Source organism: Amblyraja radiata, chromosome 8 (assembly GCF_010909765.2).
Source record: "Amblyraja radiata isolate CabotCenter1 chromosome 8, sAmbRad1.1.pri, whole genome shotgun sequence".
NCBI lineage: Eukaryota > Metazoa > Chordata > Chondrichthyes > Rajiformes > Rajidae > Amblyraja > Amblyraja radiata.
Genome location: NC_045963.1, coordinates 7039742 through 7065392, shown reverse-complemented (window position 1 = coordinate 7065392; position 25651 = coordinate 7039742). Strand labels below are relative to the sequence as shown.

At 46.1% G+C, this 25651-nt stretch overlaps 1 protein-coding gene across 1 annotated transcript in view; it reads right to left on the bottom strand.

Annotated features, from left to right (window-relative positions):
• Positions 1-6831: 6831 nt before the first annotated feature.
• Positions 6832-25651, bottom strand: part of entpd6 (ectonucleoside triphosphate diphosphohydrolase 6) — a 40517-nt gene continuing 21697 nt past the window's right edge. Inside the window, exons 7-14 of the mRNA XM_033025113.1 lie at positions 24704-24792; positions 19121-19200; positions 16824-16888; positions 13225-13326; positions 11672-11812; positions 9812-9868; positions 7884-7996; positions 6832-7787 (exon numbers count right to left, since the gene is read on the bottom strand). Coding sequence (XP_032881004.1) covers positions 7710-7787; positions 7884-7996; positions 9812-9868; positions 11672-11812; positions 13225-13326; positions 16824-16888; positions 19121-19200; positions 24704-24792 — 725 coding nt within the window. The 3' untranslated portion in view covers positions 6832-7709. The remainder of the gene's footprint in view (positions 7788-7883; positions 7997-9811; positions 9869-11671; positions 11813-13224; positions 13327-16823; positions 16889-19120; positions 19201-24703; positions 24793-25651) is intronic.

Below are 25651 nucleotides of genomic sequence, written 5' to 3'. Positions count from 1 at the left end.
CAAGGGCCAGTTTTTTTCTGGAATTGTGTATGTAACACACAATGTTTCTATGTACTTCATTCCTTTATGTAGTTGTTGAGTTGACAAGTAATCTTTCGATGTTTTCTAATAAAAAAATCTGCAACAATTGCATTGACACATTTAAATAGGTGCAGTATATCACAAGTATTAGTGAAGGTAGAGGTAAAGACTGCCACCTTTAGATTTGTAACTTTGTAGAGTGCTGATTATATTTATTTGTGCTTGCCAGCAAGCTAAAAAACTGGCCTACTACGTGAGCTGCTCACTAGCTTCAAAAAACATTGTTTCACATATTTTATACTTTTAATGTTCAACATTAATTCCTTCTAGAGGTTAAGGGCCTGTCCCACTATGGCGACCTTATTTGCGAGTTTAGGAGAGTTTGCGCTCGCCACAAGCTCGCAGCATGGTCGACACATGGTCGTAGGTGGTCATTGGTAAGTCTCCTTCATGATCAAGAGGAGTTCCTGCATAGTGGTTACTACTTGCGGCGTCGGTTTGTTCGAGGAAAATTTTTCAACAAGCTGAAAGATTTTCTGTGAGTAAAAATTAGTCGGCATGGAGAAAATAGATACTTTTGAACCCAGTGGTAGTAATAATAATAATACATTTTATTTATGGGCGCCTTTCAAGAGTCTCAAGGACACCTTACAAAAATTGAGCATGTAGAGGAAAAACATGTAAGGGGAATGAAATAAATAGTAGAGACATGACTAGTACACAAAGTAAAGACAGAATTCAATACAAAACACAGTATGAGGCAATTAATGCACAGATGAAAAGGGACGGGGACGTGGGGCTAAGGATAGGCAGAGGTGAAGAGATGGGTCTTGAGGCGGGACTGGAAGATGGTGAGGGACACGGAATTGCGGATCAGTTGGGGGAGGGAGTTCCAGAGCCTGGGAGCTGCCCTGGAGAAGGCTCTGTCCCCAAAACTGCGGAGGTTGGACTTGTGGATGGAGAGGAGACCGGCTGATGTGGATCTGAGGGACCGTGAGGGTTGGTAGGGGGAGAGGAGGTCAGTGAGATATGGGGGGGCCAGATGGTGGAGGGCTTTGTAGGTGAGGATCAGGATTTTGTAGGTGATCCGGTGGGAGATGGGAGGCCAGTGAAGTTGTTTGAGGACTGGAGCGATGTGATGCCAGGATTTGGTATGGGTGATGAGTCGGGTGGCTGCGTTCTGGACCAGTTGGAGTCGGTTGATGTAGGTGGAGCTGATGCCAAGGAGAAGTGAATTGCAATAGTCCAGTCGGGAGGAGATGAAGGCATGGATGAGTCTTTCAGCAGCGGGCGGTGTGAGAGAGGGTCTGAGTTTGGCGATGTTGCGGAGATGAAAGAAGGAGGTTTTAATGACATGGCGGATGTGAGGCTCAAGGGAGAGGGTGGAATCAAAGATCACGCCAAGGTTGCGGGCCTGGGGAGATGGGGAGACAGTGCTGCCGTCGATGGTGAGAGGGGTTATTGATTTTGCTGAGTGTGGCTTTGGAGCATGTGAGAAGGAATTCTGTCTTATCGTTGTTGAGTTTGAGGAAATTATGTTGCATCCAGGTTTTTATAGCTGACAAACAGGAGTTGATATGGGAGAGGGGGGGGGTTGTGGGGGGATTTGGTGCCAAGGTAAATCTGGGTGTCATCAGCGTAACAGTGGAAGTCCAGATTGAAGTGGCGGAGTATCTGACCAAGGGGGAGGATGTAGATGATGAAGAGGAGGGGGCCGAGTACGGAGCCTTGGGGAACGCCTTGAGTGACTGCGGCTGTAGCAGAGGTGTGATTGTGGAGAGAGATGAAGTGGGATCTGTTGGAAAGGTAGGAACGGAGCCAGCTGAGTGCAGAGCCTTCAATGCCGAGGTCTTTGAGTCTGGTGAGCAGGATGTTATGGTTCACTGTATCGAAGGCTGCGCTCAGGTCGAGGAGGATGAGGATGTTGAGGGAACCAGTGTCAGCAGAGGTGAGGAGGTCGTTGAGGACTTTGAGGAGAGCAGTTTCTGTGCTATGGAGGGGGCGAAAGGCAGATTGGAGGGGTTCAAGTAGGTTATACGCAAGGAGGTGGGAATGAAGTTGCGACGCAACGATACGCTCCAGGGTTTTTGAAAGAAGGGAGGTTTGAGATTGGGCGGTAGTTGATGAGAGGAGGGATCAAGACCAGGTTTCTTTAAGATTGGTGTAACGGCAGCAGTTTTGAAAGCGGAGGGGACAATTCCTTGGGACAATGAGGAGTTGAAGAGATTAGTGAGGTAGGGGCAGAGAACGGTGAGGCAGGACTTCAACAGGGGAGTGGGGAGAGGGTCGAGGGAGCAGGTAGTGGGTTTGGAAGAGCTGATGAGTTTGGAGATTTCAATAGGGGTGACCAGGTCAAACTGGGAGAGGAAGCAGTGTGGAGGAGGGGTAAGGAGGTCAGTGGAGATGTTGAAAGGAGGGGCCTTGGTAGGCGGTGGAGTAGATGCTGGGGAGTCGGGTACAGGGGATAAAGATTGATAGATGGTGCTGATTTTATCAGCGAAAAAGTGGAGGAATGAGTTGCAGAGATCCGGAGTAGAGGTAGGGAGAGTGTTGGCTCGAGGCTTGAGGAGGTTGCCCACTGTGGAGAAGAGGGTTCTGTGGTTTAGGCAGGGATCGGTGAATATGGAGGAGAGGTAGGCAGATTTTGCAGCAATGAGAGCATCTTTGTAGTCAGTGAGGTGGAGTTTGTAAGCTTCAAGGTGGACTGTGAGAGATGATTTCTTTATAAGTCGTTCGAGTTGGCGACCAGTCTGTTTCAGTTTACGAAGTGCAGGTATGTACCAGGGTGAAGATGTGTTGAAAGTTACGGTTCTTGTTTTGAGGGGGGCCAGAGTGTTGAGGGAGGTAGACAAGGTGGAGTTGAGATGGTTTGTGAGATCATCAGGTGAGATGGGGGTTGAGTCCAGGGGGAGAGTGGTGGAGAGCAGGTCAGAGAGATGGTGGGGATCAATGGATTTTAGATTGGATGTAGTGGGGTCGCCATGTCGTTATAGGTAGTCGAGGAAGCCGTACATAATTTCCTTTGCTGACCTGGCATTTTAATTGGCTCATTGGGGGAAAAAAAACATAAGCACGAGTTTTCAGAAACAAGGAAAACCGACCAGTAATGTTAAATGCCCGCTAAACTTCACAGCTGTGTATCTCTGGCTTATTAAAAGTTGTCTGGCTTCTTAAAAGTGTCTCCACTCCTTCTCTTCCCTCCCCCGCTCTTTTAAAGGACTTACCGTACACTGTGCCAGACGCTTAGTATTAACTTTTAAATCTTGCAATATACCTGCGCATTTTAACCATGAGGACAGGACTCTCCACAATGGAATGTGTTGCAGAAATAATCTTTCACAGAAGACCTAGCTGTATCTGTACAATATTAGAAAATAAGGTATTTAGGTGCCTGGTATTTCCTGGAAAACATTGGATATCCAGTGCTGCAACGTACAGGGGTGGTGGAAATTAAAACTATGTCCAATTTTTACCAAGCAGGAGAATGGGGTTAGAAGGGAGAGATAAAGACTGGATGGGCCGAATGGCCTAATTTGCTCATCACATGAACTTTTCATGCAAGTCAATCATAGTGGAGGAAAATAACTTGCGCTAGTCTTGTTTAATACTGAGAATCATATTGAGGAAGTTGATCAGAAACATAACTTCTGCAGTTAAATTGGAAATGTGCAGTTAATCAGCAATGAAAATCAAACTAACCTCTCTCATAACTCAGTTATTTTTTTCCAGCCTGCTCTTAAAACGTATAATTCAACGCAGTACATTTATAAATGGAACTCATCCTTTGGCTTTAATAACTCCACGGTTATTGTTCCTTAGAATGCATTATTCGGACTTGGTTTTGAAAGTGCCACCCGTACCAAATGTTTTTTATGCTGTTAGAGCAAATGCAGCATCTCTTGAAACAGTGAGATTGAGAGCAAACGGCTATTTTTGGAAGGCTATCAGAGGAGTGGTGCACTTTGACCAACAATTTCTGGGGCCTGAACTCTGAGGGTAACCATTCCTTACCACAAGTTGCTGAGTAATTTGCACAATAGTAACAATGAGTGCCACATTTCCCCAACATATTTTGTATTCTGTACATTTCTAACTAATGGTGTTTGCCTTAAACCTATTTTTTTGGTGTAAAACTAGAATCAATCAAGATTATATACATTAAAACTCTTAACTTTCAAAGTTCCATGCTATCAGTTATATTATTTAATAACATAGTTTAACTGATAGCATGCAAGCTGATAGGAGATAAGGCAATAGTGGTTAATAGTGTTCATAGCAAAAGGATTTGAGTATAGTTCATAGCAAAAGGATTTGAGTATAGGAGCAGGGAGGTTCTACTGCAGTTGTACAGGATCTTGGTGAGACCACACCTGGAGTATTGCGTACAGTTTTGGTCTCCTAATCTAAGGAAAGACATTCTTGCCATAGAGGGAGTACAGAGAAGGTTCACCAGACTGATTCCTGGGATGTCAGGACTTTCATATGAAGAAAGACTGGATAGACTCGGCTTATACTCGCTAGAATTTAGAAGATTGAGGGGGGATCTTATAGAAACTTACAAAGTTCTTAAGTGGTTGGATAGGCTAGATGCAAGAAGATTGTTCCCGATGTTGGGGAAGTCCAGAACAAGGGGTCACAGTTTAAGGATAAGGGGGAAATCTTTTAGGACCGAGATGAGGAAAACATTTTTCACACAGAGAGTGGTGAATCTCTGGAATTCTCTGCCACAGAAAGTAGTTGAGGCCAGTTCATTGGCTATATTTAAGAGGGAGTTAGATGTGGCCCTTGTGGCTAAAGGGATCAGGGGGTATGGAGAGAAGGCAGGTACAGGATACTGAGTTGGATGATCAGCCATGATCATATTGAATGGCGGTGCAGGCTCGAAGGGCCGAATAGCCTACTCCTGCACCTATTTTCTATGTTTCTATGACCAATACTGGGTCCTTCACAAGCAGCCCAATTATAAGTACCGGTAATAAGCAGAGTTTCTGCTATCTGCTCAAATGTTCAACATCAGCCACAAATGTACAAAGCAACAAAACTTTAGAAAACAAAACCTTGCAGTTGAACATCAAAAAATAATTTATTTGCATAATTCCCGATCTGTGAATTAAAAATACCAGTTGCAACTATGTTTGCAGATTAATTGATAGTTGAGTAAGTCGCATTAGTTCTGTAGACTTTTTTTAAAAGGAAGCACAAACTTACAATCAAGGAATAAAGGAAGAATGACTTGCGGTAAGATATAAAATGAACTTAAACTAAAAGGATCAATGATACAAATACATCAACCGAGTGATAGGTTTCCAAATGTCATATGAATATTGTTACACTCTGGGATATTAGTGTATCTTTACTGAATTTGCATGTCACAGCATCCTGCTGCAACTTAAGTGGGTCAACTAAGAGACTTAAAGATACAAATTCATTACAAAGCGCCGTAAGTTTTGTCCAAATTATATCCATTTAGGAGGGTGATAAATTTTTCAATGGACGCATAGAATTGTCAGCCAATTCTATTCTGTATTTGTATGGTATCCAGCAAGAACAGAGCAGTAGGTTCAAGGAAGACAGACTGGGATTCCTCCCCATTCTTACAACATTTTGCTTCATCAGATTCTCCCGCATCTTCGGGAGGAGTGAAGTGATTTTGGCAGTGGGGATGTATTTTCTGATCAACATTGATCATCTATTACAAAGTCCCCAATAGGCAATAAGGTAATAATAGAATGCTTACGTTTTGATGTACCAAATTATTCAAGGTTACTAAATGCAATTAATAAACAAATATTTCCTGGTAAGACGTTTCTTATAAAAAAGTCAAAGTGCTGGAGTAACTCAGAGGGTCAGGCAGTATCCCTGGAGAACATGGATAGGTGACTTTATGGTTCAGGACCCTTCTTTGCATAATTTGACAGCACTGGGGCTATATTTGCTGGTGTTTAGAAGAAAGAGGGGGGACCACATTGAAACCTCACAGTTTAGTGAAAGGCTTGGATAGAGTGGATGTGGGGAGGATGTTTCCACTGGTGGGAGAGTCTAGGACTAGAGGACATAGCCTCAGAATTAAAGGACGTTATTTTAGGAAGATGAGGAGGAAATTCTTCAGTCAGAAGGTGGTGAATCTGTGGAATTCTTTGCCACAGAAGGCTCTGGAGGCAAAGTCAGTGGACATATTTAAGACAGATAGATTCTTGATTAGTATGGGTGTCAGAGGTTATGGGGAGAAGGCAAGAGAATGGGGTTAGGAGGGAGAGATAGATCAGCCATGATTGAATGGCGGAGTAGACTTGATGGTCTAATTCTACTCCTATCTCATGATCTTCTTCAGACTGATTACGGGGTGGGAGGGGAGGAAAACTGGAAGAGAAGAGGGGCAGGGTAAAAGTGCCAAGTAATAGGTGAACACAGGCGAGGGGGGAGTGTTGATTGGAAGATAGTTTGGCAAAGGCCGGAGATGTGAATTATGAAGCCAGAAGAAGGAATGAGTAGAGGGGAAATTGGTGCGTCTAGATGGTGGGGGGGGGGGGGGGGGGGGGGGGTTGTTAGAGGTTACCTAAAATTGGAGAATTCAATGTTCATACTACCCCAAGTAGACTATGAGGTGCTGTTCCTCCCATTGGCACAGAGGGAAATGGAGGGGTGGGGTGGGTGCAGGAGAACGAGAGGGGGTATTACAGTACAAGGGGGATGTAATTATAAGGGTTTTCTGTGAGGACCTTTATAGAGGATTTCTGTCCCATATAAAGAGCCAGAACATCTCTACCAAACATTGTACAGTAGACATAGTCAACATAATGTCGACAGGGATCATGGAAAACTTTGTTCTCTTTAGAAGTGTTTAGAAACGTACTCCGTTGACAGACACTTCCACATGAGAAAGGCTCCCTTGCCGGATGTGTCAACTGTAGGTATAAAACATTGCACAGAAACCATAGCTCACCCCAGCTCTCCCCGCTGCTCCTTGATTCACACAGAATAACAATAAAATATTACAGACCCTGAGCCCAAAATCAACTTCACTCTGTAGTGGACCATTCAATTGATTAAAGTTTGATTCAATGCCCAACCCTAAGCTGCCGTTTTTCCCCATCAGTAATTTGTTGGTCCCTCAAAAACAAGAGTTTTATTTTCATTGTGCAGTAAAAGAGAAGAATACCACCTGAAATTCTATCGAGTGAAGATTACACAAAATTCTATCGTGTGACACAAAATCTTTAAATGGAAAGACCTTGCAGAGTTTAAATCTTGAACAGTCCAACTGTATAAGAATGGTGGTGGTATTCCCTCAAAATAAACCTTTGCCACATTTACGTTTTCTGTTGCTTCTTAATTAATTTGTTCACGGCCAGGTTTTGTTTCCCACTATTGACCATTACCCAAGTGTACTCGGGGGTGGCACTGAACAGGTTAAAGTTAGGGCTTGAAATAACACATTGCTTCTCACCATTTGTTGAAGTGTCATGCAGAATTTTGCCCATGTGACAACTCTCCAATGATCAATACCCTTTTGTTCCACTAAAATAAAACCGCACTGACACAAAATATTAAAATCAACAAAGTCAAGACCCGCATTTTTAGATCTCCCAGTCCCCATGCAGAGAAGGCAATATTTTGAAGAAGCAAGGCATGTTTTCAACTCTGATTGAGTTGATTGAGAATGTAAACGTCAGCTCCTTGCTCCAGTGTCAGTGAAGGGAGTCGATGTAATGGAACGTAGCTCCCAGCGCCCAGCTGCTCTCAACACCATTGATCTTCCTAGCAAGCTGCAAAGAGAATCGCACGCCATTTCAGATTATTGAACACAAATTACAGCACAAGACCAAACAAAAGTGGTCAATTCCATTAATACATCAAATTACCTTTAACACGGCATCTTTTTCGAAACCCAGCTCCTGGAGCAGGACAGTTATGTACACAAGATCCATGCAAAGAAACGGCTTATCTGTTGATTTAACTTCCATACTGTGACAGACTGAAAAACAAGGGATTTTTAGTTCTCACAAAACTGTCTGAAAAGAACCCAAGTAGAATTAACTATACAGTTTATTTTCAGGAAGGCTCCATAAAGAGCATTAGGAACCAAATGTATAAAAATTACACTGCATCACAGTGTTAAATTCAGTGGCAGGTTACCGTAAAGGAGGTGGCATAGATAGATTTCAAACATACAGTGCCCTCCATAATGTTTGGGACCATCATTTATTTATTTAACTACTCCACAATTTGAGATTTGTAATAGAAAAAAATCACATGTGGTTAAAGTGCACATTGTCCGATTTTATTAATGGCTATTAATTTGGTTTCACCATGTAGAAATTACAACTGTGTTTAAGCCTTTATGTAAATAGCTGCGGTCCCAGCACTGAGCCTTGTGGTACCCAACTAGTCACTGCCTGACATTCTGAAAGAGACCCATTAATCCCTACTCTTTGTTTCCTGTCTGCCAACCATGTCAGCACTCTACCCCCAATACCATGTGCCCTAATTTCACCCATTAATCTCCTATGTGGGACCTTATCAAATGCTTTCTGAAAGTCCAGGTACACTACATCCACTGGCTCTCCCTTGTCCATTTTTCTAGTTACATCCTCAAAAAATTCCAGAAGATTAGTCAAGCTTGATTTCCCCTTCGTAAATCGATGCTGACTCGGACCGATCCTGTTACTGCTATCCAAATGTGCCGCTATTTCATCTTTTATGATTGACACCAGCATCTTCCCCACCACCGATGTCAGGCTGACTGGACTATAATTCCGTTTTCTCTCTCCCCTCTTTGGTTTATCCCTACCTCAATCGTGTGCTTCCCCACTTTGCATCAAATACATCCTTAATGAAGGGTGATCTCAGAGGCCAACATGGTTTCAGGATGTCCTGACAGTTAGAACACAGAACAGTACAGCAAGGGAACAGGCCATTCGGCCCACTGTCCATGCCAAACATGGTGCTAAGTTAAACTGATCTTCGCTGCCTGCACGTGATCCATATCCCTCCATTCCCTGCATATCTATGTGCCTATCTAAAAGCCTCTTGAACGCCCCTATCATATCCGTCTCCACCACCACCTCCTGACAGCACGTTCCAGGCACTCACCACCCTCTCTGGAAATAAACTTTCTCCACATATCTCCTTTAAACATTGCCCCTCTCACCTTAAAGCTAAGCCCACTAGTTTTTCCATCCTTGGAAAAGGATTCTGGCTGTCTACCCCATCTATGTCTGTCATAATTATATATACTTCTATCAGGTCTCCCCTAATTCTTCATCAATTTAGGGACAGGGATTTTCCCCCAATTAAAAACTTAGTCTTTGCTCCAAATTCACCTCCTGATCAACTGTCATTCCAAACTGGAGGAACTTCAAATCTGGTCAATATTCACATGCTGAGCTGGTGTAATATTTAGTTAGAATCTGGAACAACTCACATTTCCTTTCAACATGTATTCCTTTCAACTATTCTGCTGACTCTCAGAGCAATCCTGTTCCTCCACTTATATCGCCGTGACCTATTTTCTCTGAGTACACACGTCAACCAAGAAGTCTTTGGATTGAGAGAGTTTACTAGAGCACAACACGGTCACCGGGGGAGCCTGCAAACTCCACATAGATAGCGCAATGGGATCAAACCTGGGTCACTGGAGAGTGAGGCATCAATGTTTCCCATTGCCCCGTCTGATGGTAATTAAGTATGCACAGAAACATTCTTCATTGCCAGCAGCTGAAAATAAACTGTTCACATACAAGATACATTCAATCTAAAAATCATAAAGTTACTTAAATTATTACATTACCCTGCTCGGCTGCAATCTCGTAATCTTCAACAGTTAAAGTGCCTCCGTGCTCTTCATCTGAAGAAGAGGATTATATGAGGTTAAAGATTTAAATGGGTTGAATTATATTTACAAGTTAACCTCATCAATGCAGCCATTTAGTTTAGTGAGGCAGCTGCTCTATATCAGCTGCACCACTGTTCCACCCTCAAAAGATCGCCACATTTCCCCTTCCCATGGACAGAGCTCTCTGCAAAATGATTCCCACTTCCAGCCCATCCCTCAAGGAAGCAGAGAGAGCTGAACTTTCCCAAGATTGACAAAGGATCAGCTGTTTAGTTTGTTTTAAATGTGCATTGACTTGTCTTTATCGATGTTCATAACATTGACAGCCAATGCCTCCAAGATCAGGAGTGTAGTTGTCACATCTATCGGCAACAGAACAATGACTTCCTTATTTACTGCACAGTAATACAGGTAAATATATAATAACAATAATACAATAAATAAAATCAGTGATACTCGGTAATCAGACTAATGTAAAACTGAAGTCCGAAGTGCAGCCAAAGGCACAGTTCATAGGTCTTCAGTCTTAAGAAGAGTCCCAATTCAAAACATCACCAATCCATGTTCTCCAGAGATGCTGCCTGTCCCGCTGAGTTACGCCTGCATTTTGTGTCTATCTCCAGAAATCCTGCCTGACTCCAGCACTTTGTGGCTTTTCTTTGTAAACCAGCCTCTGCAGTTCTATGTTTCTACATTCTTCTGAAGATGACAGTTGCTGAGGTCAGTGTTGTGTGCAGTGTGCAAGAGCCTGATGGTTGCTGGGAAGAAGTTGTTCTTGAACCTGGAGGTGAGGGTTTACAGGCTCCTGTACCTTCTACCCGAAGGTAGCAGCGAGATGAGAGAGTGGCCAGGCTGGTATGGGTCTTTGATGATATTAGCTGCCTATTGAGGACTGGTGTCTTATCAGTGGTCTCCTTCGTTCCTGGGAGTTTGGTTACCGAACCAGGCCGTGATATAACCAATCAATATGCTCTCTATTCGTAGGAAGGAACTGCAGATGCTGGTTTACACTGAAGATACACACAAAATGCTGTAGTAACTCAGCGGATCTCTGAAGGAGATAGAAGGAATGGGTGACATTTCGGGTCGAGACCCTTCTTCAGACTGAGAGTCAGGGAAGAGGGAGACACGAGAAGGAAGTGCAAGGTGTGAAAACGGGACATCAAAGGGGGATGGGAATCAAGGAAAATGTAGAACTGGGCTTGTATTCATTGGAATTTAGAAGGATGAGTGGGTATCTTATTGAAACATAAAATTATTGAGGGATTAGAGGCAGGAAACATGTTCCCGATGTTGGGGGAGTCCAGAACTAGTGTCCATAGTTTAAGAATAAGGGGTCGGCCATTTAGGACTGTGATGAGGAAAAATATTTTCATCCAGAGAGTTGCGAATCTGTGGAATTCTCTGCCTCAGAAGGCAGTGGAGGCCAATTCAAGTGAGTTAGTTAGAGCTCTTAGGGCTAGCAGAATCAAGGGATATGGGGAGAAGGCAGGAACGGGGTACTGATTGTGGATGATCAGCCATGATCACATTGAATGGTGGTGCTGGCTCGAAGGGCTGAATGGCCTCCTCCTGATACAATTCATTCTTTGTATCTGTTACAGTCTACCCTCATCGTTATACTGTCCCCACGTTGTTACACACTACCCTTGTGGGTACAGTCTAGTCCACCCTCATCATTATGGTCCACCCTCGTTGAGTCAGTCCACTGTTATAACGAGGATTATCTGTACAGCATCTCCTGCACTATGAGTGCAGTGGTTCCCCCTCTGGCTGGGTGGTCACTCTGTTCCCAGCTCACCGACACACACTCACCAATCAGCCCCACATCGACTGCAGTGTCGTAGTAGTAAGAAAAGGCGTAGAATGGGATGTTCTGCACTTCCTCGGGCTGATGCACCTTCTTGTAAAGCATCTTCTCTATCCTGGAGTAGCACGAATCATAGAGAGGCTCTCCTAAAACATTAGCAACACAACAGAAAGAACCTCAGTCATTTATTAGCATCATGTTTTTAACCAGAGAGTGCAAGAATCACCAGTTGTTGTTCCACACTTCCAAGATGGCGGCAGTGGAAGGTGGGCGAACTGACCTCCCACACCCCGGAAACGCCTAACGTCCCGCGATCGGCATGGGAAGCGGGACACGACCACATCGGCGCACGGAGACGGAGTAGTGGCTGCTGGAGGCGATGGACGGTGGGTTTGCGGTGGTCGCGGGTGGGGGTGTTGGTGGAGGCAGTTGCGGAAGGCCCCACAGCAGCCGGGAGAGCAAGCGGATCGTGCGTAGCACACTCAACAAATGCCTTTTCACTGCATCATGGTATACGTAGACATAATATGCTTAAACCCTAAGGCTGTTTTATATCTGAGCTCCAGTCATTACTAAACAACCACTTTAGGTCTGGGAGCTGCTGCAGCAAGTGGCTGATGATGTTTTATTGCGACATTACAAACAGTTACAGTCACTTTGCAGGGTGGACATAACCAGTCCCAGCATGATTCAATAACCTGACGCTCGGAAGGAGTGGCACGGTTGTGCAGCGGGACAGTTGCTGCCTCACAGCGCAGAGACCCGGGTTCCATCCTGACCTTGGGTGCTGTCTGTACAGAATTTGCATGTTCTCCCTGTGGGCTTTTTTCCGGGTGCTCCGGTTTCCTCCCACATCCCAAAGACATGCAGGGTTGCAGGTTGATTGGCTTGTGTAAATTGTCCCTAGTGTGTAGGATAGAACTAGTCGGTGCGGTCTTGGTGGGCTTGCTTAGTTTGGCACTGGGATGATAAGTGGTCTTCTTGAAGCAGATGGGAACCCCAGCATTGTGTAGTGGGAGGAATATCAACTGCCTTGAATGTAAGGACCTTCTGGAAAGGACATAGGGAAGGTGAATAGCCACAATCGTTTCACAGGGTGCGGTGGTCTCAAACTCAGTGGGCACAGGATTTAAGGGGAAAGGGGAAAGATTTAAAAGGAAATTGGGGGACAACCTTTTCACGCAAAAGGTGATGTGCACGGAGGAAGAAGTTGAGGCGGCTACACCTATATTTTTCCCCAGAGTTGGGGAATCAAGAACCAGAGGACATAGGTTTAAGGTGAGAGGGGAAAGATTTAATGGGAACCTGAGGAGCAACATTTTCACACAGAGAGTGTTGGGTGTAAGGAAGGATCTGCCCGAGGAGATAGTTGAGGCAGGTACTATAACAACATATAAGACACTTGGACAGGTACATGGATAGGAAAGGTTAGGAAGGATAAGGACAGGGCACAGGCTTAGGATGGGGCATCTTGGTCAGCACGATCGAGTTGGGCTGTAGGGCCTGCTTCCCTGCTGTGCAGCTATCTGATAAACAACGCGTTTTCAAATGACTGTACCTGCTTTCTGTCCTTTAATACGGTAAACAATCTCGGCATGTTTCCATTCTGCCTTGTAGTCTGGAGACAGGCAGGGACTGGCCAGCTCCTGATCTTTCTCAGCTATAAAATGAGTGAACAACACAAAAGCAGAACGATGTTAGAACTCAGCCGCTGTTTCCTTGTGAAACTATTTTGAAATTAAGATGTTTTAGTGCTTTACTTTCTCCAGGCTTAATTCAATGCGGCCCTGAAACCAGGAGAGGAGTGCACACTGGGAGCAGTGCACACTGGGAGCAGCGCACACTGGGAGCAGCGCACACTGGGAGCAGCGCACACTGGGAGCAGCGCACACTGGGAGCAGCGCACACTTGGAGCAGTGCACACTGGGAGCAGCACACACTGGGAGCAGTGCACACCTGGAGCAGCGCACACCTGGAGCAGTGCACACCTGGAGCAGTGCACACCGGGAGCAGTGCACACTGGGAGCAGTGCACACTGGGAGCAGCGCACACCTGGAGCAGTGCACACCTGGAGCAGTGCACACCGGGAGCAGTGCACACCTGGAGCAGTGCACACTGGGAGCAGCGCACACCTGGAGCAGTGCACACCTGGAGCAGTGCACACTGGGAGCAGCGCACACCTGGAGCAGTGCACACCTGGAGCAGTGCACACCTGGAGCAGTGCACACTGGGAGCAGTGCACACCTGGAGCAGTGCACACCTGGAGCAGTGCACACTGGGAGCAGCGCACACCTGGAGCAGTGCACACCTGGAGCAGTGCACACCTGGAGCAGTGCACACCTGGAGCAGTGCACACCTGGAGCAGTGCACACTGGGAGCAGTGCACACCTGGAGCAGTGCACACTGGGAGCAGCGCACACCTGGAGCAGTGCACACTGGGAGCAGTGCACACCTGGAGCAGTGCACACTGGGAGCAGCGCACACCTGGAGCAGTGCACACCTGGAGCAGTGCACACCTGGAGCAGTGCACACTGGGAGCAGTGCACACCTGGAGCAGTGCACACTGGGAGCAGCGCACACCTGGAGCAGTGCACACTGGGAGCAGTGCACACCTGGAGCAGTGCACACTGGGAGCAGCGCACACCTGGAGCAGTGTACACCTGGAGCAGCGCACACCTGGAGCAGCGCACACCTGGAGCAGTGCACACTGGGAGCAGCGCACACCTGGAGCAGTGCACACCTGGAGCAGTGCACACTGGGAGCAGCGCACACCTGGAGCAGTGCACACTGGGAGCAGCGCACACCTGGAGCAGCGCACACCTGGAGCAGCGCACACCTGGAGCAGTGCACACTGGGAGCAGCGCACACCTGGAGCAGTGCATACTGGGAGCAGCGCACACTCTTACTCCTCTGCTCTACAAAAACTTTTCACCGTACCTCGGAACACATCACAATGAACTAAACTGAACTGAACTACAGAATAACATAAGATAGACACAAAATGCCAGAGTAACTCAGCGGGACAGGCAGCATCTCTGGAGAGAAGGAATGGGTAGAGAGAAGAAAGAATAACATAATTGTATTGGAGACAGCACAGACGAGGTACGCTAGCTTGATTCCTGGGGTGATGGAAATGTCTCATGAGGGAAGATTGAGCAGGTTAGGCCTATATTCATTGGAGTTTAAAGTGACAGGTGTTCTTATTGAAACGTAACACTTTTTGAGGGGAGGTGACTGAGGCTAGTTACTGAGAGGAATTTCCCTTTCGAGGGAATAATACTAATGCTAACAAAGAGAGTAATTGAATGCAGTTATTTTCACTTTGCTCTCTGCAGCGAGAGTACTGCAAGCTTTCAGTTGGCAAGTCATGGCACAGTTCTGTTCAATCCGTTGTAGGAAGGATGTTGCCAGGAGAGGTTGGATAAACTTGGATTGTTTTCTCCAGAGCATCAAAGGTTGAGGGGCAACATGACAGAAGCATGTCAAATTATGCAAGGAAATGCAGATGCTGCTTTGCAAAAAAAAAACTCAAAATTCTGGAGGAACTCAGTGGATTAGGCAGCATCTCTGGAGATCATGGATATGTGACGTTTTTGATCTTTTGACCTTTCTTCAGATGCTTCTTCAGTCTGAAGAAGGGTCCCCTGAAAATTATGAGGTTTGCCAGAATTTTGGTCTCAGGGTGGAAATGTCAAATATTAAAGGATGGAGGTTTAAGGACAGAAGGGGAAGGTTTAAAGTAGATGTGGGTGGTAAGTTTTTGTTTTACACAGAGTGGTGGGTGCCTGGAACGAACGCGCTGCCAGGGGAGGTTGTGGAGGCAGATACGTCAGCAAAGTTTAGCTGGTAATTAATGAACGGGCAAGGATTAGAGGGACACAGTGCATTAGCAGGCAAATGCAACTCGCTAGAAATGCACCATAGTTGGCAATTAAACTCCAAACCACACACAGCCTTGGCAGCACTAGTGGCTTCAGGCTCTGCCTCGTGTTGCAATATATTGTTTTGTTATTTATTGAATATTTTGTTCTTGATTATGTCATCTACTGAGTACTGGGTTTGTAAACCTGTTGTTCTGCAGCAGGTAAGAGTGGCATTGTTCTATTTTGGGACCCCCGACAATGAAATCCTGTTGAGGTACATTATAACACACAACTCAAGCCACAGAACCGCTTTTGCAGAAGACAGACACAAAAAGCTGGAGTAACTCAGCGGGTCAGACATCATCTCTGGAGAAAACAGATGAGGTTACGGGTCGAGACCCTTCTTCAGCAGTTAGGCCAGTTCTCGTGGTTTCCAAACGCCCACAGAAGGCATCAACATAACTGGACATAAACAAGGTCTGATTTAAAGCACTGAAATACATTAATGTGCTGCAAGGGTTTTGTCGGCATGCCTTCATTCATTTCAGCCCTTAAACTGCATTTAATCCAGCACCTTTCCAGAACAGATGCCATTACTGTTCTGGAAGACTGCAATGACCAGGTTCAGGAATAGCTACTTCCCCACAGCCATCAGGCTATTAAACCTGGCTCGGACAAAACTCTGAACATTAATAGCCCATTATCTGTTATTTGCACTTTATCAGTTTATTTACTCATGTGTGTATATATTTATATAATGGTATATGTACACACTGATCTGTTCTGTAGTCAATGCCAACTATGTTCTGTGTGCTGAAGCAAAGCAAGAATTTCATTGTCCTATCAGGGACACATGCCAATAAACTCACTTGAACTTGAACATTAAGAGTGCCAAGGAGATTTACGAGGATGTTGCCAGGACTCGAGGGCATGGTCTTTTGGGAGAGGGGCAGATTAGGACTTGATTCCTTAGCGCGCAGGAGGATGAGGGGTGATCTTGTGGAGGTGTACAAAATCACGAGGGGAATGTTGCCTGGGGTCTGACCATAGTAGTACTGAGCCCTTTACACAACACAATGGAGCACAATCTGGAGGCACAAGAGACTGCAGGAATCCTGAGCAAAAAACACAACATGCTGGAGGATCTCGGTGGGTCAGGCAGCCTCTGCGGAGGGAATGGCAGGCGACATTTCGGGTCTGGACCCTTCTTCAGACACACATTGTTTCACAGCAAACCGGAAGAGGGATATTGTCCTTGAAGCAAACTAAATCATGACCCATGATATTAACTTACTTGGTCTACCTTCAGTTCCTCCTAAGATTGCCAACCTTGCTGACATCAGGCCAAGTCCCAGGTAACTGAAAATTGAAAACAACATTAGTCAAGTCCCAGGTAACTGAAAATTGAAAACAACATTAGTCAAATAACCACTCTCATCTCGCTGTTACCATCGGGAAGGTGGTGCAGGAGCTGGAAACCGAGACCTCCAGGTTCAAGAACAGCTTCTTCCCAATGACCATCAGGTTCTTGAACACTTCACAACAGTCGGCAACTGTGACCTTCTATGGACTTTGTCTTTGGTTGCACTAGACTTCTGTTTTGCACCATTATAGTTACCTAGATTTACAGCTATTAATTGATTGTATTACAGGTGCACAACCTTTTATCCGAAAGCCTTGGGACCAGACACTTTTCGTAATTCAGAATTTGTCGGCCTTCGGAATGGAAATTTTTTAGCGTAGATTTTAATGGCTGGCTCAGTGGTAGAGTGCTCGGCTCATATCCGCAAGGTCGCGAGTTTGCGCCTTGATCCCGGCAGTTACTCGGTCGCGAGTTTGAATCTTCAATGTCGTTTTTTCTTGCAGAATAAATGTCTGTATGAAATGCAGTGTGTTGAATGAATTCCCGAATTTGTAAATGTGCCCGCAGCATTGAATCACCTCTCGCACTCATGTCATCCTAGCGGGGCTACATGCCCTTAGGCGGCCTAGCTCGGGGATTCTTGAATCCCCGAGCTAGGTCGCGAGTTTGCGCCTCGATCCTGGCAGTTACTCGGTCGTGAGTTTGTGTCTTCAATGTAGTTTTTTCTTGCAGAATAAATGTTTGTATGAAATGCAGTGTAGGAGAGGTGTACTGACTGTGTGGGCAGAACTTTGGAAGTGATTGCCCACCAGTCTAAAAAGCCGCTGTGTCTCCCTGTCCCTGGGATAGCAGGGGGCGATCAAACAGCACAATACCCCCCTCCCCCTCCAACTCCAGAGGAATCCGCTCCCCGATGGGCCGCTACGGCGACAAGTGGCAGTTTGCCCACAGCCCGAGCTGCGCCCCCTCATCCGCCACCCCAAGAACAAGACGTACCTTGCACACCATCAGCTTCTGCCCCTACGTGTTCCTCTGGAGTTGGAGCGGGGCTGGGCTGGAGTTGCTGCTGGCTGTGGGTCTCTGGGATCTCCGTGCTTGCAGTGGGCCTGGGGGTCGGTGTCCCGTTGGTCCTGACGTCTCCGGCCACCCCCCTGGACTGGAGCTGAGACTGGGAACTGTACCGCCCTTGCCCCCTCCCTCTGCAACTGCAAACAACCCCACTCTCCTGCAAGGGCGGTACAGTTCCCGGAGGATGGCAGGTGGCCGGAGACGTCAGGACCAACAGGAACCCGCTCCCCGATGGGCCCCTACGACGCCCCGAGCTGCGCCCCGTCATCCGCAACCCAGGTTCCTCTGTAGTTGGAGCGGGGCTGGGCTGGGCTGCTGTTGGCTGTGGGTCTCTGGGATCTCCGTGCTTGCAGTGGGCCTGGGGGTCGGTGTCCCAATGAGGGGGCGCTGCTCGGGGAACGGCTTCTGGTGGTCCTGACGTCTCCGGCCAGTTTGCAGTTTTCCTCTGGAGTTGGAACGGGGCTGGGCTGCTGCTGGCTGTGGGTCTCTGGGATCTCCGTGCTTGCAGTGGGCCTGGGGGTCGGTGTCCCGTTGGTCGTGATGTCTCCGGTGACTGGCACTGACCTGCTGGTATCGCCGACGTGAAGACAGTGCAAAGCCCCCACGCCGGTGCAATGGGCGGGGAGCTGGAGAGGGGAGGGAAGGGGTCACACACATGGCCGGGAAGCAGAGTGGTGTAGGTGGGGTGAAATGAAGGGAGCGACAATCTGCTGCTGCCTGCCCCGCTGAGTTAAAAAGTTCCCACGCAAGACTCACGATACACTGTGTATCGTGCTACCGTGGGAACTTTTTAACTCAGCGGGCAGGCAGCAGCATATTGTCAATTATTAACCCTCCCGCGCAATATACCCTCACCTTCTCTTTTATGAATGGGGATTTAGTACCCCTTTCTTCGCGGACCGACCGGAGGTTCCGCTGTCACCTCTGCGGGCCGCCCTCGGTGAACGTTTTCAAGGACCTTTCTTCAAGGACCGAAAAAATGTCCGCTATTCGGAGGTTTTCGTTATTTGGATCTTCGGATAAAAGGTTGTGCACCTGTATTGATTATTATATTTATCTGGGTGTTATTGCGTTAACGGGCCCGTTATCTGCAGCAAGTGAGAATTTCATTGCTCTGTTGCTGGTACATATGACAATTAAACACTCTTGGTCTTACTAACCTGTGTGAGTAGAGGGTGTAGGTGCTATTGAACATCTGAATTGAGGTAATACAGTCAACAGGAGAGGTTTGGAGTGTCATCTATGGGAGAAACAGAAAAACAGGCTCTAAATCTTCCAAAACAATGAGATGAAACAAAATAACCACACCATGCGACATTGTTACAGTGACATAAAATGCCTGTAAAAAGAAAAATGTTAAATAATGAAGAAACATAGAACTGCAGATAGCGGTTAATACCTCAGACAGACACAAAGTGCTGGAGTAACTCAGCGGGTCAGGCAGCATCGCTGGAGAAAAACGGATGGGTGACATTTCGGGTTGATTCTGAAGAAAGGTCTCGACCCGAAACATCACCCAAACTTTTTCTCCAGAGATTCTGCCTGACCCGCTGAGTTACTCTAGCACTTTGTGTACATCTGTAGTATTAAATAACCCCCGTACTGCAGCCAATCAACTATTTCTGAAGAACATTCCTTTTCAGATAAACACATACAACCATTTTGGCATATCAGGATTACAATTACATAAATAACTTATTTAATAATTTTTGTTGATGATGGCGTAAGAAACCTGCTTCTCAACTCTTCCCGTCTACCCAAGGCGGCTTCCTACATGGAGTTTCAACAATGCAGCAATTCACTCAGTGTCTAGAACAAGAGGGCACAGGTTTAAGGTGAGAGGCAGGGTTTTAAAGGGGATCGGAGGTGGAATTTTTCACACACACAGTGGCTGCAATCTGGAACACATTGCCTTAAGCGGTGTCGGAGGCTGATACTTGCTCAATACTGCAGAACAGCCAGGAGGATATTGCCAGGACTCGAGGGTCTGAGCTATTGGTAGAGGTAGGGCAGGCAAGGACTTTATTCCTTTGAACGCAGGAGCAGGAAGGGTGATCTAATAGAGGTGCATAAAATCATGAGGGGAAGAGATAGAGGAATGCACAGAGAATTTTACCCAGAGAATTCAGGAAGCAGAGGAATAGGTTTAAAGCAAGAGGGAAAAGAATGAGTAGAAACCGAGGGGCAACTTTTTCACACAGAGGGCAGTATGTACAGTATATGGAACAAGCTGTCAGAGAAAGTACTTGAGGCAGGTACCATAACAACATTTAAAAGACAATTGGACAGGTACATGGATAGGAAAGGTTTAGAGGGATATATGGGCCAAACGCAAGCAATGGGGTTAGTGTGGATGAGGTATCTTGGTTGGCATGGATCAGTTGGGCCGTATGGCCTTTCTGTGCTGTGGACAGACTCTCAGCATGTGGACAATGCACTGGAATCAGCAAGGCATAGCAGGCTACAGACCTGCAGCAAAATCTTGTGTGCTGCTTATGGATGAGCTGGCAGTGCTGCCAACAGAATCCTGTTTAGCTGCTCACATCGTAACTCAGAACAAGATGCAATTGAAAACGTCAACACTGCGACATTCCCAGTTGTGATAAATGATCATTATATCTTGGTGTAAAAGGGCATGTCCACTCAAGGCAGTGGGGGAAAGTTGGTGAGACCACACTTGCGCTGGTGTGCCCTTGTACTGTGTACAGTTCTGGTCACCCAGCTACATGAAGCTGCCACCAAATTCGAGAATCACCAGGCGTTACCTGGGCTTGCGGGCTTGAGTTACAGGGAGAATATAACCATTTAACAATTTCAGCACGGAAACAGGCCATCTCGGCCCTTCTAGTCCGTGCCGAACACTTACTCTCACCTAGTCCCATCTACCTGCACTCAGACCATAACCCTCCATTCCTTTCCCGTCCATATACCTATCTAATTTATTTTTAAATGATTAAATCGAACCTGCCTGCACCACTTCCACTGGAAGCTCATTCCACACAGCTACCACTCTCTGAGTAAAGAAGTTCCCCCTCATGTTACCCCTAAATTTTTGTCCCTTAATTCTCAAGTCATGTCCTCTTGTTTGAATCTCCCCTACTCTCAATGGAAAAAGCTTATCCACGTCAACTCTGTCTATCCCTCTCATAATTTTAAAGACCTCTATCAAGTCCCCCCTTAACCTTCTGTGCTCCAATGAATAAAGACCTATCTTGTTCAACCTTTCTCTGTAACTTAGGTGCTGAAACCCAGGCAACATTCTAGTAAATCTCCTCTGTACTCTCTCTATTTTGTTGACATCTTTCCTATAATTTGGTCAAGGAGAAGTTGGAAAGGCTGGGATTTTTTTATTTGGAGGCTGATGAATAACCATACTGTGGTGTACAAGACCAGAAGGGGCATGGATAAAACCAATGGTCACAGTCTTTTCCCCAGGGTAGAGAATTCTAAAACTAGAGAAAGCTATAGAAGTGGAGACAATTCTGACTTTTTAAAAGCCATTTGGACAGATATGTGGATTGGTAGGGTTTAGAGGGATCTGGGCCAAATACAAGCAAGTGGGACTAGCCCAATATGCCAACTTGGTCGGATGGTCAAGGTGCTGTACAACTCTATGACTAAGACTTGACTAACTATTTTGCAGAGAAAAAATATTTCCTTCAAAGGAATCATCTGAAAATGTGCATTTTCAACAAAACATCTCTTTCAATGTCAGGTTATTAATTTTCCCAATTTGACATAGTTAGTTCAGCTTCACAAAATGAAGTTGGAATAAGGGATGTGTTTGTTAAATTATTATTCTTTCATTCATTTTCATTCCGCCCCCTCACCTTAAGCCTGTGCCCTCTAGTTGTTGAATCCTCTACCCTGGGGAACAGACTGTGAGCGTTCACTTTATCCGTGCCCCTCATGATCTTGTACACCTCTAAAGATCACTCCTCAGCCTCCTACACGCCAGAGAGAAGGAGCAATAAAACACAGAATGCAAATTCTGCTTCAGCTTTATCAACCTATGAGAATACCAATTTTGGGCCCCATATCTGAGGAAGGATGTGCTGGCATTGGAGAGGGTCCATTGGAGGAGGTTTGTGAGAATGATCCAGGAATGATTGGGTTAACATATGATGAGTGTTTGACAGCAAGAAGCCTGTACTCACTGGAGTTTAGAAGGTTGAGGAGAGACCTAATTGAAACATATCGAATAGTGAAAGGCTTGGATAGCGTGTATGTGGAGAGTTTCCACCAGTGGGAGAGTCTAAGACCAGAGGTCATAGCCTCAGAATAAAAGGGCTACCTTTAGGAAGAAGAGGAGGAACATATTTAATCAGAGGCTGGTGAATCTGTGGAATTCATTGCCACAGAAAGCTGTGGAGGCCAAGTCAATGGATATTTTGAAGGCAGAGATAGATAGAAACTTGATTGGTACAGGTGTCAGGGGTTATGGGGAAAAGGCAGGAGAATGGGATTGAGAGGGAAAGATAGAGCAGCTATGATTGAATCGCATGGTAGACTTGATGGGCCGAATGGCCTAATTCTACTCCTATCACTTATGAACACTGAGCAGAACAGCCCTGAAGAACCCACATGAATTGCACAAAATGTGCCGTCTCGGTGTTGTGGGTCCTGTGGCCACCAGATGGCAGCAGAGACCACGCTTTCTGCATTACAGCAGGAATCATTTCCATTTAAATATATCTGAAGAAGGGTCTCGGCCCGAAACGTCACCCATTCCTTCTCTCCAAGAGATGCTGCCTGTCCCGCTGAGTTACTCCAGCTTTTTGTGTCTAACTTCCATTTATATATATAATATTTGCATACCAAATTTACATCAAATTGAATTAATCTAACATTACTTGTGCAAAATTAACACAATCACACTTTGAGGAATATTTGAGAATATTATCAGAAAATACCAGAACAGAAACCTATTCAACATAAGAACATAAATTCTTAACAGAGCACTGTGCCTGCATTAAGATACAGCTGTTTTCTCATTTCAATGTGTATTCTTGTACTCAGGGAATTAAAACTGGATTGGAATACATCACTGCTCTGGAGATGGGAGTGTGACGTAAATGTTATTAATCCCTCTCGTCCCAACGCACCCACACTCTAACCTCCTTGACACGTACTGTTCAGATCTCTGGTCCTAGCCTGTCCACTTCTAAAGCTTCTCCTGGCAGCTCAATGTAGATACACACCACCCTCCATTACACTGTCCTGAGGTTCCTCTTAAATCTTTCCCCTCTAACCATAAGCCTATGCCCTCTAGTTTAGTTCAGTTTAGAGATACAGCACAGAAACGGTAGGCCCTTAGGCCCACCGAGTCCGCGCCGACCAGCGATCCCCGCACATTAACACTATCCTACACACACCTTTATACCAAGCCAATTAACTTACAAACCTGTACGTATTTGGGAGAAAGCGAAGGTCTTGGAGAAAACCCACGCAGGTCACGGGGAGAATGGTACAAACTCCGTGCAGACAGCACCTGTAGTTGGGATCAAACCCGGGTCTCTGCCACTGTGAGGCAGTCACTGTGCTGCCCTCTCCTCTACCCTGGGGAATAGACTGTGAGTGTTAACGTTATCCATTCCCCTCATGATCTTGTACACCTCAATAAAGTCACCCCTCGCTTCAAAGTGAAAAGTCCCAGCCTATCCAACCTCTCCCTGTAACTCACGCCCACAAGCCCAGGTAACATCCTGATGAATCTCTTCTGCACCCTCTCCAACTGAAGACATCCACAGGAAAGGAAACAGAATTCTACACCTGGGAACCACTGCTTTACCTTCTTTAGTCAATGTTTGAGGGGGAGTCAGCGGGGGGAGCCGTGGACTTAGCATCAACACATCGACCCCAGTAATAAAGGTGGGATTTAATTTACTTAGGCACCAAGCTGTGGTCACTGGCCAACTGATGAAATAATAATAATAATGGATGGGATTTATATAGCGCCTTTCTAATACTCAAGGCGCTTTACATCGCATTATTCATTCACTCCTCAGTCACACTCGGTGGTGGTAAGCTACTTCTGTAGCCACAGCTGCCCTGGGGCAGACTGACGGAAGCGTGGCTGCCAATCTGCGCCTACGGCCCCTCCGACCACCACCAATCACTCACACACATTCACACACAGGCAAAGGTGGGTGAAGTGTCTTGCCCAAGGACACAACGACAGTATGCACTCCAAGCGGGATTCGAACCGGCTACCTTCCGGTTGCCAGCCAAACACTTAGCCCATTGTGCCATCTGTCGTCCCACCTAGTTGTGTCACATTGATGTGCTGGACATGGGCTGGGATGCAATGTGTCTGTGATAACATATGCTAAAGCATCAAGGTTCATACAAAGCATCAAACAACAAACAATTCCATTGTAGTTCATCACTGGGGAATCTGAGGGTGGCACGGAAGCACTGCGGTAGAGTTGCTGCCTTACAGTAGCAGAGACTCGGGTTCCACCCTGACCACGGGTGCTGTCTGTGTGGAGTTTGTATTTCTGCCCGTGACCTGCATGGATTTTCTGCGGTTTCCTCCCACACTCCAAAGATGTACAGTTTTGTTGGTTAATTGGCGAAAATAAAATAGTGCTAATGTGTGGGGATCGCTGGTCGGCCTGGACTTGGTGGGCTGAAGGGCCGCTTTCTGCGCTGTATCTCTATACAAAACTAAATCAATGCTGAGATTGAATATGAAACATGAAAAATAGGAGGCCATAAGATGAGCTTGTTCAAAAACGTACCTCGGTTTGAGGTAAGAATGTGATTTGGGTGGAGCCACCTCCAAGGTCAAGCATCCCGGCAGCATTTTGCTTTGAGTCTTGCAAGGTGTCTGAAAAGAATACACTGTGATTAGCACTGAAGTAATTTAAAAATTAAATCCTACTCAAAATGTATTTGAAACTAGAGACAGGGAGCCGCATTCTTTGCTGTAAACTGCAGGCTACCAAACAGTGGACGTGAGGAACTGCAGATGCTAGTTTACTATGATAAAAGACAAAGTACTAAACTTGCTGGTGGCAATTCTGAACCAGCAGCTCCCTGTACAATGCATGGAACATTCACATGAGCACCAGACAAGACCTTGGAGGATCAAATTCACATCTAGTCTTCCCCCCTCTTCCCCCCCACCCTCTCCACCCAGTCCCCTTCCACCCATATCCATCCCTCCAGCTTTACATTTCACTCCTCCTCTTCTCTCCTTGTCTGACACACTTTTGTTTCCTTTTCACCTCCAGCCTTTGTCACTCAGTCCAACCAACTATCGCTTTGCCAGGCTTTGCCCTGCCCCAACCTCTCTTTTAGTTTATTGTCAGGTGTACCGAGGTCCAGTGAAAAGCTTTTGTTGCGTGCTATCCAGTCAGCAGAAAGACAATGCAGGATTTACAGTACACGGATACATGTAGCCGATCAACGAGAATCCGAGGGTCACCAAAGAGGTAGATAGTAGTTCAGCGCTGCTCTCTGGTTGTGATGATGAAGCTGAATTTTAGTTAAAATATAAGATGATATTAGATTGGCTTCTGGGCTAGCTTACAGCTTATATTTAGTCTCAAATTAGGCTTGCCTCAGGTTGCGGGTGTGTGGGATAATAAATCCTATAACATTGTCTCCCAAGTGAGGAAGTGACAGAGAAAGAAACAGCTAGTCACATCTTTGAAGTAAGATGCCATAAACCAAATGGCCTATGT